A 17,008-nucleotide genomic window follows, 5' to 3' on the forward strand; every position below is an offset into this window, starting at 1 on the left:
TATTATTTTATTATTATTATTATATGTATTATTTTATTATTTTTATTATATTTATTATTTTATTTTTATCATTATATGTATTATTTTATTATTATTATTATATGTATTATTTTATTATTTTTATTATATGTATTATTATATTTTTATCATTATATGTATTATTTTATTTTTATGATTACATGCATTTTTTTATTTTTATCATTACATGTATTATTTTATTTTTATCATTATATGTATTATTTTATTATTATTGTTATATGTATTATTTTATTATTTTTATCATTATATGTATTATTTTATTTTTATCATTATATGTATTATTTTATTTTTATCATTACATGCATTTTTTTATTTTTATCATTACATGTATTATTTTATTTTTATCATTATATGTATTATTTTATTATTATTGTTATATGTATTATTTTATTATTTTTATTATATGTATTATTTTATTTTTATCATGATATGTATTATTTTATTATTATTAATATATGTATTATTTAATTATTGGTACATGCATTATTTTATTATTGTTGTTACATGTATTATTTTATTATTATTATTACATGTATTATTTTATTATTATTGTTACATGTATTATTTTATTATTATTGTTACAGTTATTATTTTATTATTATTGTTATATGTATTATTTTATTATTATTATATGTATTTTATTATTGTTATTACATGTATTATTTTATTATTATTATATGTATTATTTTATTATTATTTTGTGTATTATTTTATTATTATTATTATATGTATCATTTTATTATTATTATATGTATTATTTTATTATTATTATTACATGTATTATTTTATTATTATTATTATATGTATTATTTTATTATTATTATTATATGTATTATTTTATTATTATTATTACATGTATTATTTTATTATTATTATTATATGTATTATTTTATTATTATTATTACATGTATTATTTTATTATTATTGTTACATGTATTATTGTATTATTATTGTTACATGTATTATTTTATTATTATTGTTATATGTATTATTTTATTATTATTATTACATGTATTATTTTATTATTATTATTACATGTATTATTTTATTATTATTATTACATGTATTATTTTATTATTATTATATGTATTATTTTATTATTATTGTTACATGTATTATTTTATTATTATTACATGTATTATTTTATTATTATTACATGTATTATTTTATTATTATTACATGTATTATTTTATTATTATTATATGTACTATTTTATTATTATTATATGTATTATTTTATTATTATTATTACATGTATTATTTTATTATTATTATTACATGTATTATTTTATTATTATTATTACATGTATTATTTTATTATTGTTGTTACATGTATTATTTTATTATTGTTATATGTATTATTTAGGTGTAATTTGTTTTAGAAGTGTTGAATGTCAAAGAAAAATGATTACTTCTGATTTTTTAATCTTGGAAATGAATTGAGATACATGGACCATGTATTAGACAGCAGTGGTATATATATATATATATATATATATATATATATATATATATGTGTGTGTGTGTGTGTGTGTGTCTGGAAAACTCTGTTCAGTCTCAAAAGACAATGGATATCCCCTGTAAGGGTAGCTGCGCATGTAATAATGAGGCAAGAGTTGCACAATCTCAACCACACCACTCCTGAATTGGCACTGCTCAAGTCCAGTGGCAAGGAGAAGTCCAGGATGACTGAAAACAATGCTGAGATAAGTGAAGAGCACATACAGCACCTGGTATTTCCAAATGGTCACCCATTTTAGTACCGACTAGGTTCAATGTTGCTTAACTTCGCTGATCTAGCGAGAATCGGTGTGTCAACATTATTATGCCATATATATATATATGTAGTGCCATGTAAAAGTTAGAAGCTACACAAGACACATTTACAAAGATGATATATTAAGGATTGTTTGTTTTGTAATATTCATTCGTTTGAGGATCAACATGAACATTTATCTTTTACGTGTAAAATAATACTTGCAATAGAGAGAGGGGTGATAGAGAAGGAGGAGAGCAATAGAGAGAGGGAGCAATCAGAGAAATAGAAAAAGAAAGATTGAAATAAAGAAAGGGAATAGGAGAGAAAGGGATCTGGGTTAGAAAGAGAAAGAGAGAGGATGTGATAAAGAGAAAGAGAGAGAATATGATAGAGAAAAGGTGATAGAAAGCAGATGATAGAGAAGGGGTGAGGAGAGAGAGAAGAAAGAGGATAGAAAGGGGGATAGAAAGATAGAGGGTGATAGAGAGAAAAAGAGAGGAGGTGATAGAGAGAAAGATAAAGAGGGTGATGGAAAGAAAGAAAGAAAAAAGAAAGGAGGATAAAGAGAGTTAGAAAGGAGTTTTAAAAGATGTTATACATTCTTCTACTCTGTTGTCCATGTCCCCTGGTCACAATTGATCATAAAAGAATAAAAACATGCGAATAAATATCAAAGAATATGACTAAAAGTAGGACAAAGTTACCTCCTTAGTAGCCACATGATACCACGTGGCATTCAGACACATGTAAGTAAAAAGTAAACCCAAACAAACGGTCAGTCTTTGGACTCGTGTGAATCGACTGTGAGGTGGTTTTGTGAAGACTGATGTCCACAGGTGATAGTCAGTAATATATTGAGCCCCTTTCGCCCAGAGAATCTGAAAAAGAATCCATTTTGAATAAGTGTTAGAAATTTAAAAAAAAAAAAAAAAAAAAAAAGGATTTTCAAAAATAAGGTGCACTATTTCTCCCCAAACACACTACATCCTCGATATATATCATTAAATAAAATAGACGTTTTTCTCTATTCTATTTTTAATCCTTTTCAACTTCAGACAAAAATAGAATTAATAGACAAAAAAAACGTCTAATTTTATGTATCGACACACGAGAATGGGTAATAATGATGATTCATTAAAATTGTGGGGTCGGCATTCGCGCCTGGTCTCCATAGAATGGAAATAGGCACAAACTTTAATAAAGACTTTTCATATCTATCTGCGTAAGTATACTTTGATAATTATGTTTCAGTTTGAAGAAATATGGTATTATAAAATTATGGGGTGTTTGTTCGCACCTGACCTCCATAGAATGGAAATATGTCACAAAGTTTAACAAGGTTTTTTAATGTAGATCCACAGAATATTGTGATAAGTGTTTCAGTGTGAACAGGTATGGTATAATAAATTATGGGGTTTATCTATTTTATTTTTACTTTCATCATATTTTGCTTTGGTTTTGATACCCTCAAATTTGAAGTTATCTCATTACAACCCTTCCTTTTCATAACCTATCATACTTTCATAAATCAGAGTCCATTTTCTGTAGGCTGTTTTTGAACCCAGTCAACGACGGGTACTTTTGGTATATATATATATATATATATATATATATATTTAGGCAGCCCGGGATTGAGTGATGTTTAGCGAATGTTCCACTCTCCCATTCTTTTTTTTATCATTGAATTCGATGAAATTGCCCATTTTTAAATCAAATTGATTGATTGCCTGTTCTAGTTGGGGACGCATTGCAGTGCACCGGGAGGAACCTTCATTATGCCTCATCGCAGTGACTTAATCCACAATAGATTGTAGTCTACATTGCACTGTAGAGAACCTACTGTTGATTTTATAAAATTATTTTTTATATATATAATGACTTGAATTAAAGCTTAAAATGCAAAAGTCAAGTATCATGGTCTGATTGTGCTTTAAAAAGAAACATTTATTTTGAATGCGCCCCTGTCATATCAAAGAACCTACTGTTGATTTTATATGCAGAGCCTTTCTACTTTTGTGGTTATAAAACTTCTCAAATGTGAAGAACGTGTGCGTGTATATATGTGTGTGTGTGTGTATATGTGTGTGTGTGTATATGTGTGCGTATGTGTGTGTTTATATGTGTGCGCATGTGTGTGTATATGTGTGTGTGTGTATATGTGTGCATGTTTATATGTGTGCGCATGTGTGTATATATGTTGTGTGCATGTGTGTATATATGTGTGCGCATGTGTGTATATATGTTGTGTGCAGGTGTGTAAATTCTTAAACCTTATAAAATAATTGGCTTAATGCTAATTCCATTAAACCAAAGTAACCTAGTTAGTTAATTTAAAAAATGTCTTGCACGATCATATTCTGTCAAACTTTGTTAGGTCTCAATATTTTTTACACCCTTGCCAAGAGGTTAGACACAAGGTCAGGTAGTATAAACACAGTAAAAAAAAAATGCCTGAGCAATCCAATTGGCATTTGCCTGTAGAATGCACCTCAAGTGATTAGCAATAAGCTAACTTCTTAGAGAGAAGGTAAAGCTTGGGAGGATGGACCTACATGTTATGCTTTAATATCATTTCTTTCAAAACCCTAACCTCCCCACGCCAAAATAAGTTTTCTTTTGACTACTTACAGTCTCAAATCCAATCTTAGAATCTGCCGCCCACAATTCTCTTTCCACGCGGCCATCTTCTTCCCTGACAGAGAACCATCGCTCGCTGATGAAATAATATGTCTGGCCTGAAAAAGAGAAGAAAAGAAGAAAACTGAATCCAATAAAATAGAAAGTAGACTCAACACCTCATTCTACACGCGATGGCAGTTGTTACAATATTTTTGGAATATAACGGGGGTATGATCCCGCCTAATCAGGAAATTCTATTTATAAACGATGCTGCTAGGAACAGACGAATCGAATTAATTCATGTTCTGCTACCAACCAATCAGAAACCAGAATTGCTCCATAAATATTAAACCTTTCTGTAGCAATTTCGTATATGTTTTCTCCGTCTCAACACGGGAGGAATCTTTTGCTCTGTGGATTCCAACTCGAGAACTGTTTAATGCGAACCAGTCATCTTTCAGAACTTGTGTAGAACAACGAACCATCGGAAACTGTTCAGAAACTAAACATGGCTTACACTTCTAGAGTAGTGATGTCATCAACAGTCATCAAACCCGACATCTCTTTCCATTAATTACGCGTGCCTTCAATAAGTTTCTAGATTTTTTTCATATGAGCACTTTTATTGATAGCACACACATGAAACTCTAATCCTTTTCAAAGTAATCTCCTCCGGCTACAATGCACTTGTTGTACCGTTACAACTTCTGGGAGACTTCATGGAAGTCCTCTTGAGTGAGCATATCAATGACCCTTGTCATAACCTTTTTCATCGCAACTGTCTCATAACGACAGCGTTTAAGATTTTGCTTGAACTTAGGAAATAACCAAAAGTCACAGGGAGCAAGGTCAAGACTATAGGGAGGATGAGGAACTGTCTTGATGACCAGCTTGGTAAAATAGTCTGTGACAAGGATGGAGCACATCTTCCGCATTTTCAGTTACTCATGAATAATTGTGTATACAGTTCCCACACTGACATCAAACTGTACTTATTGTCTCTATAGACACACGATGGTCCTTATTCATGAAATTCTTTATTTGGCCAATCAACTCTAATGTTCTGACTTCCTTACTCCTCCCACACCTCTCATCATTCCTTACAGACTCCCTGCCTTCCTTGAATCGCTTATGCCACTTGATTCATTCAAGATGGTCCAAAAGCAGTCTGAAGCATTCCACATGTTTCTGTGGCAATTTTCCATATTTCAAGCAGGATTTTATTGCATATCATTCTTCTGAAGTGTCCTCGCATACAGACTGCATTTTTGAAATTCACCAGCTATGAAAATCAAGCTTTAGTAGGGTGCATTCCAATTCCTGCTGTAGCTGTTTATTTGAACCTGAAATCATAAAAATTAATCAGTCACCTCATAAGATGTATAGCAATAACGTACTGAATTTTCAAGAGTGTACGAAAATTTTAAATGCCTGTACAAAAAAAAAGTCTAGAAATTAATTGTAGATACTTTGTACACTGTTCAAAAAGTACAGAAAATCTGTGGCTATTTTTTTTTTTTTTGTGCATTTCTGGCCTTCTTTTTGTCAAATTAGGTACAGTTTTAGCTTTTTGTTTTTTGCAAAATTATCACTTTCGGGAATTTTGCAAAGTATCTTAGTAGTGTGATTGATGGAGAAATCTTGGCGTGTTGGCAGACGACTGCTGGAAAATAAAAAGGGAGGATGACACAACACAACACTTGTACCTCCTAAACCCCCCGACAAGCAGCAAAATCCCACCCCCACACAGTAGAGATTCCCAGATGCCAGAAAACCTTTTACTCTAATAGTTTCTTCCCTAGGACTGCTAGACTTTGGAATTCCCTTCCGGGTTCCTGCTTCCTCAATGGTAATGACATGCAGAAGTCTAAGTATAATGTAAAAAAAATATCTTGCTGCTCAACTCCCTGCATGGTATCCTTGCAAATTATGTCCCAGATAGTAGGCCCCTACATCAAAGTCGCACTGTGCCTTGTTTGAGGTGAAAAAGCAATAAAAAAAATATAAAAATGTAAAAAAGAAAAATAATTCTATGCCTTTACAAAATCACCTTTCGCCCATGAATAAAGTACCGACTCTTGGCCAGGATGTAAAAGATGATTTTAAACTTAAGTCCTGCATTGTCTGCCAAGCTACATCCTCTGTTGCATCATTGCAGTTTTACATCTCTGTATTTGTTTTACTAGTATTTCCATGGAATGTGCACTGATGAACTTCGTGCATTTGTACGCCTTCAGTGTACATATCCCTAACTTACCAGACTAGCAGCAAAAACTTACCCCATTCACTGTAGAGGTACCTCAATGCCGGAGGATTTTCTACTTTAATAACTTTTCTCTGACTGTTTGCTTTTAGAATTCCCTTCTTGCTTCCCTGATGATACTAACACACGGAAATTTAAATGTAATGTGAATAAATATTTTGCTGCTAAACTGTCCATTCATCACAGTACCTCATATTTCAGTGACAATATGCATTGTTTAGAGGTGAATAAAATAAATTTAAAAAATAAAATTAAAATTAAAAATAAATTAAAAAAATAAAATTAAAAAAATTCAAATAAATTAAAAAAATAAACTAAAAAATAAATAAAATAAAATACATACTAAATAAAAAAATAAACTAAAAATGCACTAAAAATAAATTTTAATAAAATTAAAATACAAAAAACAAATACAAAAATTCAAATTAAAAAATGAATAAAAAATAAAATAAATGTAAAATAAATAAATGCAAAAAAAATAAATTAAAAAAATGAATTAAAAGTAAATTAAAAAAAATAAATTTAAAAGAATTAAAAAATAAGAAATAAATTTAAAAAAATAAATTTAAAAAATAAAAATAAAGAATCTAAATAAAAAAAAATTAAAAAGCCTATAACTTACCCAGATTAGAATCAGTGATGATCACTCGACTCAAATACCAACACGGTGAAGCACCCGAATTGTTATGCCACAACTGCACTTTTAATAATTTACCGATGCTGTCAGGCAAACTGTAAAAGATGAAAAGAAAAATCATTGCAGAAGTAAAGGAGACAAAAAAGGAGATCAAGGATGAAAAAAAGCATATGGGGGGGGGAGCAAGAGTAGAAAAATTAAGAGGAAAAGGGAGAGCAAGAATGAAAAAGGCAAGGGAAAAAAGAGAGCAAGGATGGAAAGGAGAGCAAAGGGGGAAAAGCAAAGGGGGAAAAGGAGAGCAAAGGGGGAAAAGGAGAGCAAAGGAAAGGGGGAAAAGAGGGAAAAGGAAAGGGGGAAAAGGAGAGCAAAGGGGGAAAAGGAGAGCAAAGGAAAGGGGGAAAAGAGGGAAAAGGAAAGGGGGAAAAGGAGAGCAAAGGGGGAAAAGGAGAGCAAAGGAAAGGGGGAAAAGAGGGAAAAGGAAAGGGGGAAAAGGAGAGCAAAGGGGGAAAAGGAGAGCAAAGGAAAGGGGGAAAAGAGGGAAAAGGAAAGGGGGAAAAGGAGAGCAAAGGGGGAAAAGGAGAGCAAAGGAAAGGGGGAAAAGAGGGAAAAGGAAAGGGGGAAAAGGAGAGCAAAGGGGGAAAAGGAGAGCAAAGGAAAGGGGGAAAAGAGGGAAAAGGAAAGGGGGAAAAGGAGAGCAAAGGGGGAAAAGGAGAGCAAAGGAAAGGGGGAAAAGAGGGAAAAGGAAAGGGGGAAAAGGAGAGCAAAGGGGGAAAAGGAAAGGGGGAAAAGGAGAGCAAAGGGAGGAAAGGAAAGGAGAAAAAGGAGAGCAAAGGGGGGAAAGGAAAGGAGAAAAAGGAGAGCAAAGGGGGGAAAGGAAAGGAGAGCAAAGGGGGGAAAGGAAAGGAGAGCAAAGGGGGGAAAGGAAAGGAGAGCAAAGGGGGGAAAGGAAAGGAGAGCAAAGGGGGGAAAGGAAAGGAGAGCAAAGGGGGGAAAGGAAAGGAGAGCAAAGGGGGGAAAGGAGAGGAGAGCAAAGGGGGGAAAGGAAAGGAGAGCAAAGGGGGGGAAAGGAAAGGAGAGCAAAGGGGGGGAAAGGAAAGGAGAGCAAAGGGGGGAAAGGAGAGGAGAGCAAAGGGGGGAAAGGAAAGGAGAGCAAAGGGGGGGAAGGAAAGGAGAGCAAAGGGGGGGAAGGAAAGGAGAGCAAAGGGGGGAAAGGAAAGGAGAGCAAAGGGGGGAAAGGAAAGGAGAGCAAAGGGGGGAAAGGAAAGGAGAGCAAAGGGGGGAAAGGAAAGGAGAGCAAAGGGGGGAAAGGAAAGGAGAGCAAAGGGGGGAAAGGAAAGGAGAGCAAAGGGGGGAAACGAAAGGAGAGCAAAGGGGGGAAAGGAAAGGAGAGCAAAGGGGGGAAACGAAAGGAGAGCAAAGGGGGGAAAGGAAAGGAGAGCAAAGGGGGGAAACGAAAGGAGAGCAAAGGGGGGAAACGAAAGGAGAGCAAAGGGGGGAAACGAAAGGAGAGCAAAGGGGGAAAGGAAAGGAGAGCAAAGGGGGAAAGGAAAGGAGAGCAAGGGGGGAAAGGAAAGGAGAGCAAAGGGGGGAAAGGAAAGGAGAGCAAAGGGGGGAAAGGAAAGGAGAGCAAAGTGGGGGGGAAAGGAAAGGAGAGCAAAGGGGGGGAAAGGAAAGGAGAGCAAAGGGGGGAAAGGAAAGGAGAGCAAAGGGGGGAAAGGAAAGGAGAGCAAAGGGGGGAAAGGAAAGGAGAGCAAAGGGGGGAAAGGAAAGGAGAGCAAAGGGGGGAAAGGAAAGGAGAGCAAAGGGGGGAAAGGAAAGGAGAGCAAAGTAGGGGGGAAAGGAAAGGAGAGCAAAGGGGGGGAAAGGAAAGGAGAGCAAAGGGGGGAAAGGAAAGGAGAGCAAAGGGGGGGAAAGGAAAGGAGAGCAAAGTGGGGGGGAAAGGAAAGGAGAGCAAAGGGGGGGAAAGGAAAGGAGAGCAAAGGGGGGAAAGGAAAGGAGAGCAAAGGGGGGAAAGGAAAGGAGAGCAAAGGGGGGAAAGGAAAGGAGAGCAAAGGGGGGAAAGGAAAGGAGAGCAAAGTGGGGGGGAAAGGAAAGGAGAGCAAAGGGGGGGAAAGGAAAGGAGAGCAAAGGGGGGAAACGAAAGGAGAGCAAAGGGGGGAAAGGAAAGGAGAGCAAAGGGGGGAAAGGAAAGGAGAGCAAAGGGGGGAAAGGAAAGGAGAGCAAAGTGGGGGGGAAAGGAAAGGAGAGCAAAGGGGGGGAAAGGAAAGGAGAGCAAAGGGGGGAAACGAAAGGAGAGCAAAGGGGGGAAACGAAAGGAGAGCAAAGGGGGGAAAGGAAAGGAGAGCAAAGGGGGGAAAGGAAAGGAGAGCAAAGTGGGGGGGAAAGGAAAGGAGAGCAAAGGGGGGGAAAGGAAAGGAGAGCAAAGGGGGAAAGGAAAGGAGAGCAAAGTGGGGGGGAAAGGAAAGGAGAGCAAAGGGGGGGGAAGGAAAGGAGAGCAAAGGGGGGAAAGGAAAGGAGAGCAAAGGGGGGAAAGGAAAGGAGAGCAAAGGGGGGAAAGGAAAGGAGAGCAAAGGGGGGAAAGGAAAGGAGAGCAAAGGGGGGAAAGGAAAGGAGAGCAAAGGGGGGAAAGGAAAGGAGAGCAAAGTGGGGGGGAAAGGAAAGGAGAGCAAAGGGGGGGAAAGGAAAGGAGAGCAAAGGGGGGGAAAGGAAAGGAGAGCAAAGGGGGGAAACGAAAGGAGAGCAAAGGGGGGAAACGAAAGGAGAGCAAAGGGGGGAAAGGAGAGGAGAGCAAAGGGGGGAAAGGAAAGGAGAGCAAAGTGGGGGGGAAAGGAAAGGAGAGCAAAGGGGGGGAAAGGAAAGGAGAGCAAAGGGGGGAAAGGAAAGGAGAGCAAAGGGGGGAAAGGAAAGGAGAGCAAAGGGGGGAAAGGAAAGGAGAGCAAAGGGGGGAAAGGAAAGGAGAGCAAAGGGGGGAAAGGAAAGGAGAGCAAAGGGGGGAAAGGAAAGGAGAGCAAAGGGGGGAAACGAAAGGAGAGCAAAGGGGGGAAAGGAGAGGAGAGCAAAGGGGGGAAAGGAAAGGAGAGCAAAGGGGGGAAAGGAAAGGAGAGCAAAGGGGGGAAAGGAAAGGAGAGCAAAGGGGGGAAAGGAAAGGAGAGCAAAGGGGGGAAACGAAAGGAGAGCAAAGGGGGGAAACGAAAGGAGAGCAAAGGGGGGAAAGGAGAGCAAAGGGGGGAAAGGAGAGCAAAGGGGGGAAAGGAGAGGAGAGCAAAGGGGGGAAAGGAAAGGAGAGCAAAGTGGGGGGGAAAGGAAAGGAGAGCAAAGGGGGGGAAAGGAAAGGAGAGCAAAGGGGGAAAAGGAAAGGAGAGCAAAGGGGGGAAAGGAAAGGAGAGCAAAGGGGGGAAAGGAAAGGAGAGCAAAGGGGGGAAAGGAAAGGAGAGCAAAGGGGGGAAAGGAAAGGAGAGCAAAGGGGGGAAAGGAAAGGAGAGCAAAGGGGGGAAACGAAAGGAGAGCAAAGGGGGGAAACGAAAGGAGAGCAAAGGGGGGAAAGGAGAGGAGAGCAAAGGGGGGAAAGGAAAGGAGAGCAAAGTGGGGGGGAAAGGAAAGGAGAGCAAAGGGGGGGAAAGGAAAGGAGAGCAAAGGGGGGAAAGGAAAGGAGAGCAAAGGGGGGAAAGGAAAGGAGAGCAAAGGGGGGAAAGGAAAGGAGAGCAAAGGGGGGAAAGGAAAGGAGAGCAAAGGGGGGAAAGGAAAGGAGAGCAAAGGGGGGAAAGGAAAGGAGAGCAAAGGGGGGAAACGAAAGGAGAGCAAAGGGGGGAAACGAAAGGAGAGCAAAGGGGGGAAAGGAGAGGAGAGCAAAGGGGGGAAAGGAAAGGAGAGCAAAGTGGGGGGGAAAGGAAAGGAGAGCAAAGGGGGGGAAAGGAAAGGAGAGCAAAGGGGGGAAAGGAAAGGAGAGCAAAGGGGGGAAAGGAAAGGAGAGCAAAGGGGGGAAAGGAAAGGAGAGCAAAGGGGGGAAAGGAAAGGAGAGCAAAGGGGGGAAAGGAAAGGAGAGCAAAGGGGGGAAAGGAAAGGAGAGCAAAGGGGGGAAAGGAAAGGAGAGCAAAGGGGGGAAAGGAAAGGAGAGCAAAGGGGGGAAACGAAAGGAGAGCAAAGGGGGGAAAGGAAAGGAGAGCAAAGGGGGGAAAGGAAAGGAGAGCAAAGGGGGAAAGGAAAGGAGAGCAAAGGGGGGAAAGGAAAGGAGAGCAAAGGGGGGAAAGGAAAGGAGAGCAAAGGGGGGAAAGGAAAGGAGAGCAAAGGGGGGAAAGGAAAGGAGAGCAAAGAGGGGAAAGGAAAGGAGAGCAAAGGGGGGGAAAGGAAAGGAGAGCAAAGGGGGGGAAAGGAAAGGAGAGCAAAGGGGGGAAAGGAAAGGAGAGCAAAGGGGGGAAAGGAAAGGAGAGCAAAGGGGGGAAAGGAAAGGAGAGCAAAGGGGGGAAAGGAAAGGAGAGCAAAGGGGGGAAAGGAAAGGAGAGCAAAGGGGGGAAAGGAAAGGAGAGCAAAGGGGGGAAAGGAAAGGAGAGCAAAGGGGGGAAAGGAAAGGAGAGCAAAGGGGGGAAAGGAAAGGAGAGCAAAGGGGGGAAAGGAAAGGAGAGCAAAGGGGGGAAAGGAAAGGAGAGCAAAGGGGGGAAAGGAAAGGAGAGCAAAGGGGGGAAAGGAAAGGAGAGCAAAGGGGGGAAAGGAGAGGAGAGCAAAGGGGGGAAAGGAAAGGAGAGCAAAGGGGGGGAAAGGAAAGGAGAGCAAAGGGGGGGGGAAAGGAAAGGAGAGCAAAGGGGGGAAAGGAAAGGAGAGCAAAGGGGGGAAAGGAAAGGAGAGCAAAGGGGGGAAAGGAAAGGAGAGCAAAGGGGGGAAAGGAAAGGAGAGCAAAGGGGGGAAAGGAAAGGAGAGCAAAGGGGGGAAAGGAAAGGAGAGCAAAGGGGGGAAAGGAAAGGAGAGCAAAGGGGGGAAAGGAAAGGAGAGCAAAGGGGGGAAAGGAAAGGAGAGCAAAGGGGGGAAAGGAAAGGAGAGCAAAGGGGGGAAAGGAAAGGAGAGCAAAGGGGGGAAACGAAAGGAGAGCAAAGGGGGGAAAGGAAAGGAGAGCAAAGGGGGGGAGAGGAAAGGAGAGCAAAGGGGGAAAGGAAAGGAGAGGAAAGGAGAGCAAAGGGGGGAAAGGAAAGGAGAGCAAAGGGGGGAAAGGAAAGGAGAGCAAAGGGGGGAAACGAAAGGAGAGCAAAGGGGGGAAAGGAAAGGAGAGCAAAGGGGGGAAAGGAAAGGAGAGCAAAGGGGGGAAAGGAAAGGAGAGCAAAGGGGGGAAAGGAAAGGAGAGCAAAGGGGGGAAAGGAAAGGAGAGCAAAGGGGGGAAAGGAAAGGAGAGCAAAGGGGGGAAAGGAAAGGAGAGCAAAGGGGGGAAACGAAAGGAGAGCAAAGGGGGGAAAGGAAAGGAGAAAAAGGGAGCAAGAATGGAAAAAGCGTTACGGGGACAAATGGAGAGCAAGGATGGAAAAAGCGATACGGGGACAAATGGAGAGCAAGGATGGAAAAAGCGATACGGGGACAAATGGAGAGCAAGGATGGAAAAAGCGATACGGGGACAAATGGAGAGCAAGGATGGAAAAAGCGATACGGGGACAAATGGAGAGCAAGGATGGAAAAAGCGATACGGGGACAAATGGAGAGCAAGGATGGAAAAAGCGATACGGGGACAAATGGAGAGCAAGGATGGAAAAAGCGATACGGGGACAAATGGAGAGCAAGGATGGAAAAAGCGATACGGGGACAAATGGAGAGCAAGGATGGAAAAAGCGATACGGGGACAAATGGAGAGCAAGGATGGAAAAAGCGATACGGGGACAAATGGAGAGCAAGGATGGAAAAAGCGATACGGGGACAGATGGAGAGCAAGGATGGAAAAAGCGATACGGGGACAGATGGAGAGCAAGGATGGAAAAAGCGATACGGGGACAAATGGAGAGCAAGGATGGAAAAAGCGATACGGGGACAAATGGAGAGCAAGGATGGAAAAAGCGATACGGGGACAAATGGAGAGCAAGGATGGAAAAAGCGATACGGGGACAAATGGAGAGCAAGGATGGAAAAAGCATACGGGGACAAATGGAGAGCAAGGATGGAAAAAGCATATGGGGACAAATGGAGAGCAAGGATGGAAAAAGCATACGGGGACAAATGGAGAGCAAGGATGGAAAAAGCAAAAGGAAAAAAGGAGAGGAAGGCCGGAAAACGTTTAAAAAAGTGAAACTAAAAGTTTTCTAAAAATCAAAAAGGACAGAAAAGATGTAAAAAGGAAGAATAAGAGGAAAAAACATTGAAAATTACATAAAAAACGATTGCAAAAAAAAAATTTGCAAAAAAATAGCAAAAAAAATGACTGCAAAAAAAGCCGACTATAAAAAAAAACGTTTGTAAAAAAAACGATTGCAAAAAAAAAAAGATTGTAAAAAAAAACGATTGCAAAAAAAAAAACGATTGTAAAAAAAAAACGATTGTAAAAAAAAAACGATTGTAAAAAAAAACGATTGCAAAAAAAAACGATTGCAAAAAAAAAAACGATTGCAAAAAAAAAAAAACGATTGCAAAAAAAAAAAACGATTGCAAAAAAAAAAAACGATTGCAAAAAAAAAAAAAACGATTGCGAAAAAATAGAATAAAAAAACGATTGTAAAAAAAACGATTGTAAAAAAAACGATTGTAAAAAAACGATTGCAAAAAAAACGATTGCAAAAAAAACGATTGCAAAAAAAACGATTGCAAAAAAAACGATTGCAAAAAAAAAACGATTGCAAAAAAAACGATTGCAAAAAAAACGATTGCAAAAATAACGATTGCAAAAATAACGATTGCAAAAATAACGATTGCAAAAAAAAAACGATGGCAAAAAAAAAACGATTGCAAAAAAAAAAAACGATTGTAAAAAAAACGATTGTAATAAAAACGATTGTAAAAAAAAACGATTGTAAAAAAAAACGATTGTAAAAAAAACGATTGTAAAAAAAAACGATTGTAAAAAAAACGATTGCAAAAAAAACGATTGCAAAAAAAACGATTGCAAAAAAAACGATTGCAAAAAAAAACGATTGTAAAAAAAACGATGGCAAAAAAAAACGATTGTAAAAAAAAAACGATGGCAAAAAAAACGATTGCAAAAAAAAACATTGTAAAAAAAAAAACGATGGCAAAAAAAACGATTGCAAAAAAAACGATTGCAAAAAAAACGATTGTAAAAAAAACGATTGTAAAAAAAAACGATTGTAAAAAAAACGATGGAAAAAAAAACGATTGCAAAAAAAAAACGATTGCAAAAAAAACGATTGCAAAAAATACGATTGCAAAAAAAACGATTGCAAAAAAAAACGATTGTAAAAAAAAACGATGGCAAAAAAAAAACGATTGTAAAAAAAAAACGATGGCAAAAAAAACGATTGCAAAAAAAAACGATTGCAAAAAAAAAACGATTGCAAAAAAAAACGATTGCAAAAAAAAACGATTGCAAAAAAAAAACGATTGCAAAAAAAAAACGATTGCAAAAAAAAAAGATTAAAGAAAAAACGATTTTAAAAAAGATCGTAAAAAAACGATGAAAAAAAGATTGTAAAAAAAAAAACGATTAAAAAAAAAGATTGTAAAAAAAAAACGATTGTAAAAAAACGATTGTAAAAAAAACGATTGTAAAAAAACGATTGTAAAAAAAACGATTGTAAAAAAAAACGATTGTAAAAAAAAACGATTGTAAAAAAAAACGATTGTAAAAAAAACGATTGTAAAAAACGATTGTAAAAAACGATTGTAAAAAACGATCGTAAAAAAAAACAATTGTAAAAAAAAACGATTGTAAAAGAAAAACGATTGTAAAAAAAACGATTGTAAAAAAAACGATTGTAAAAAAAACGATTGTAAAAAAAAAAACGATTGTAAAAAAAAAAACGATTGTAAAAAAAACGATTGTAAAAAAAAACGATTGTAAAAAAAAAACGATTGTAAAAAAAAAACGATTGTAAATAAACGATTGTAAATAAACGATGATAAAAAAGAGAATAAAAATGTACAAATGAAAATAAAAGAAAAGCAAAGATGAAAATGTAAAAGAACAAAAACAGAATTAAAAAAAAGAAATGTCAACAAAATTTTGACGGCAAACTTACGTGAGAACAAATCTGTCACGAGAATTTCTCTCAAACAAAGGCTTTTCCTCATCTGAGATGAGTTCACGTGTTTCGGAAATACCATATTCTCCGTGAAGGATGATACTGATCTGACGAAGAGAAATGTAAAATGAAAATGAAAAAGAACACACATCATTAAACTGCATCCGATTATGAGAACATAAGTCAGTTGTGAGAAAAACAAAAAATTAAATGAAATGAAGTATAGAAGAAAAGAGAACATTTCCTCACCAACATTATTTCTTCTTTCACTAGTGGCGTTCTATCATATCGAAAAGTGACACAATGTTCAACGAGCGAGATCAAAGATGCGCCGCTGTACAACTCATGCTTTCTACCGATCCATGTTATGACAACAGGACCATTGCCAGCACCCTCAAAATGCATCGCTTGATTGCCATGAATAACAGATGTGCCCAGAGTGATGAAAACAACATTTCCGGCCATGGTTATTATCTTTGGTGTGGTTTCAAGTGAGGGCCACATTATGCCACCTCACATCTTAGAAGTCTGCTTGAAAGTCAACACCAAAGTGTACCTGAAGGTACTGAAGAGTGCTATCAAGTGTCTGCTAGCAAACCCTGGCTGCAGCAGCAGGACTCTGTGCTGGTCAAAGTGACCCAGGCTTGGTTTCAAAAGGAGTGCAATAATTTTGTACCCTTCTCTCATTACCCCCCCTCTTCACCTGACCTGAACCCATTAGACTACTTCGTTTTGTCATCCGTCAAGAATATCACCAATACGACCTTCCACAACACCAAAAAAATCTGTCAAGCTCCCGCCAACGCTTGTGGAAAAGGCATGCTCCCAGTTCAAACCCGTATTAAAGTGATAATTGAGGTTGAAGGCGGTTACATTAAGTAGATGTCAGCTCTACTACATAATCAAGTTACCTGAATTGATTTTTTTTTCAATAAAAGTTTTAAAATAAAGCTGTAGTGTTGTTTTCTTTATGGCGACACTTTTAGCGTTCCACCTTGTAGATAAGACGCCGAGAGAAAAAAAAATTCCTGGAACAATTTGGAAACATGACTATATAAAAAGATCGATTTTTAAAGAGAAAGAAATGTGTTGAACATAAATTTTTACCAACCTTGGCTGTTGTGCCGGCTCCTTTGCGGAATCCAGTTTCAACAACGATCTCATATTTCTGTCGATCAGTTGCAAGGTTATCCTGCAAGTAAACGACACCTGATTTTTTGGCATCATGTATATCGCTCTTCTTGCAGCAATATAAAAGAATGCCATAGAAGAACATAAGGAAGAGGCAGACCGTCGCAGGAAATGGATTGATGGGCAACCTGTGTTAAAAAAAAAATTTTAAAAATAAAATTTAAAAAAATTAAGAGATAAAAAGAATTGTCGTATTTGGATAACTTTCTTTTTTTTTTTACAAGGTAGTCACCACTTATCAAGGCCCGGAAGCCACTCGGGGATAAGGGTTATTGTGTGTACAGTACGTTAGTTTTTGAGATCTGATAAAGTGTCTTACTTAAGTAGGTGGTTCATCAG

At 37.9% G+C, this 17,008-nt stretch overlaps 1 protein-coding gene across 1 annotated transcript in view; it reads right to left on the bottom strand.

Annotated features, from left to right (window-relative positions):
- The window catches only part of LOC145263864 (polycystin-1-like protein 1), an 842,774-nt gene that overhangs the window by 59,150 nt on the left and 766,616 nt on the right, over positions 1-17,008 (bottom strand). Inside the window, exons 42-46 of the mRNA XM_080120938.1 lie at positions 16,590-16,797; positions 15,476-15,585; positions 7,302-7,411; positions 4,426-4,532; positions 2,502-2,675 (exon numbers count right to left, since the gene is read on the bottom strand). Of these exons, the coding sequence (XP_079977064.1) occupies positions 2,502-2,675; positions 4,426-4,532; positions 7,302-7,411; positions 15,476-15,585; positions 16,590-16,797 (709 nt within the window). The remainder of the gene's footprint in view (positions 1-2,501; positions 2,676-4,425; positions 4,533-7,301; positions 7,412-15,475; positions 15,586-16,589; positions 16,798-17,008) is intronic.

The sequence above is a fragment of the Euprymna scolopes genome, chromosome 39 (genome assembly GCF_053919585.1).
Source record: "Euprymna scolopes isolate OS-2025 chromosome 39, ASM5391958v1, whole genome shotgun sequence".
NCBI classification, from domain to species: Eukaryota; Metazoa; Mollusca; class Cephalopoda; order Sepiida; family Sepiolidae; genus Euprymna; species Euprymna scolopes.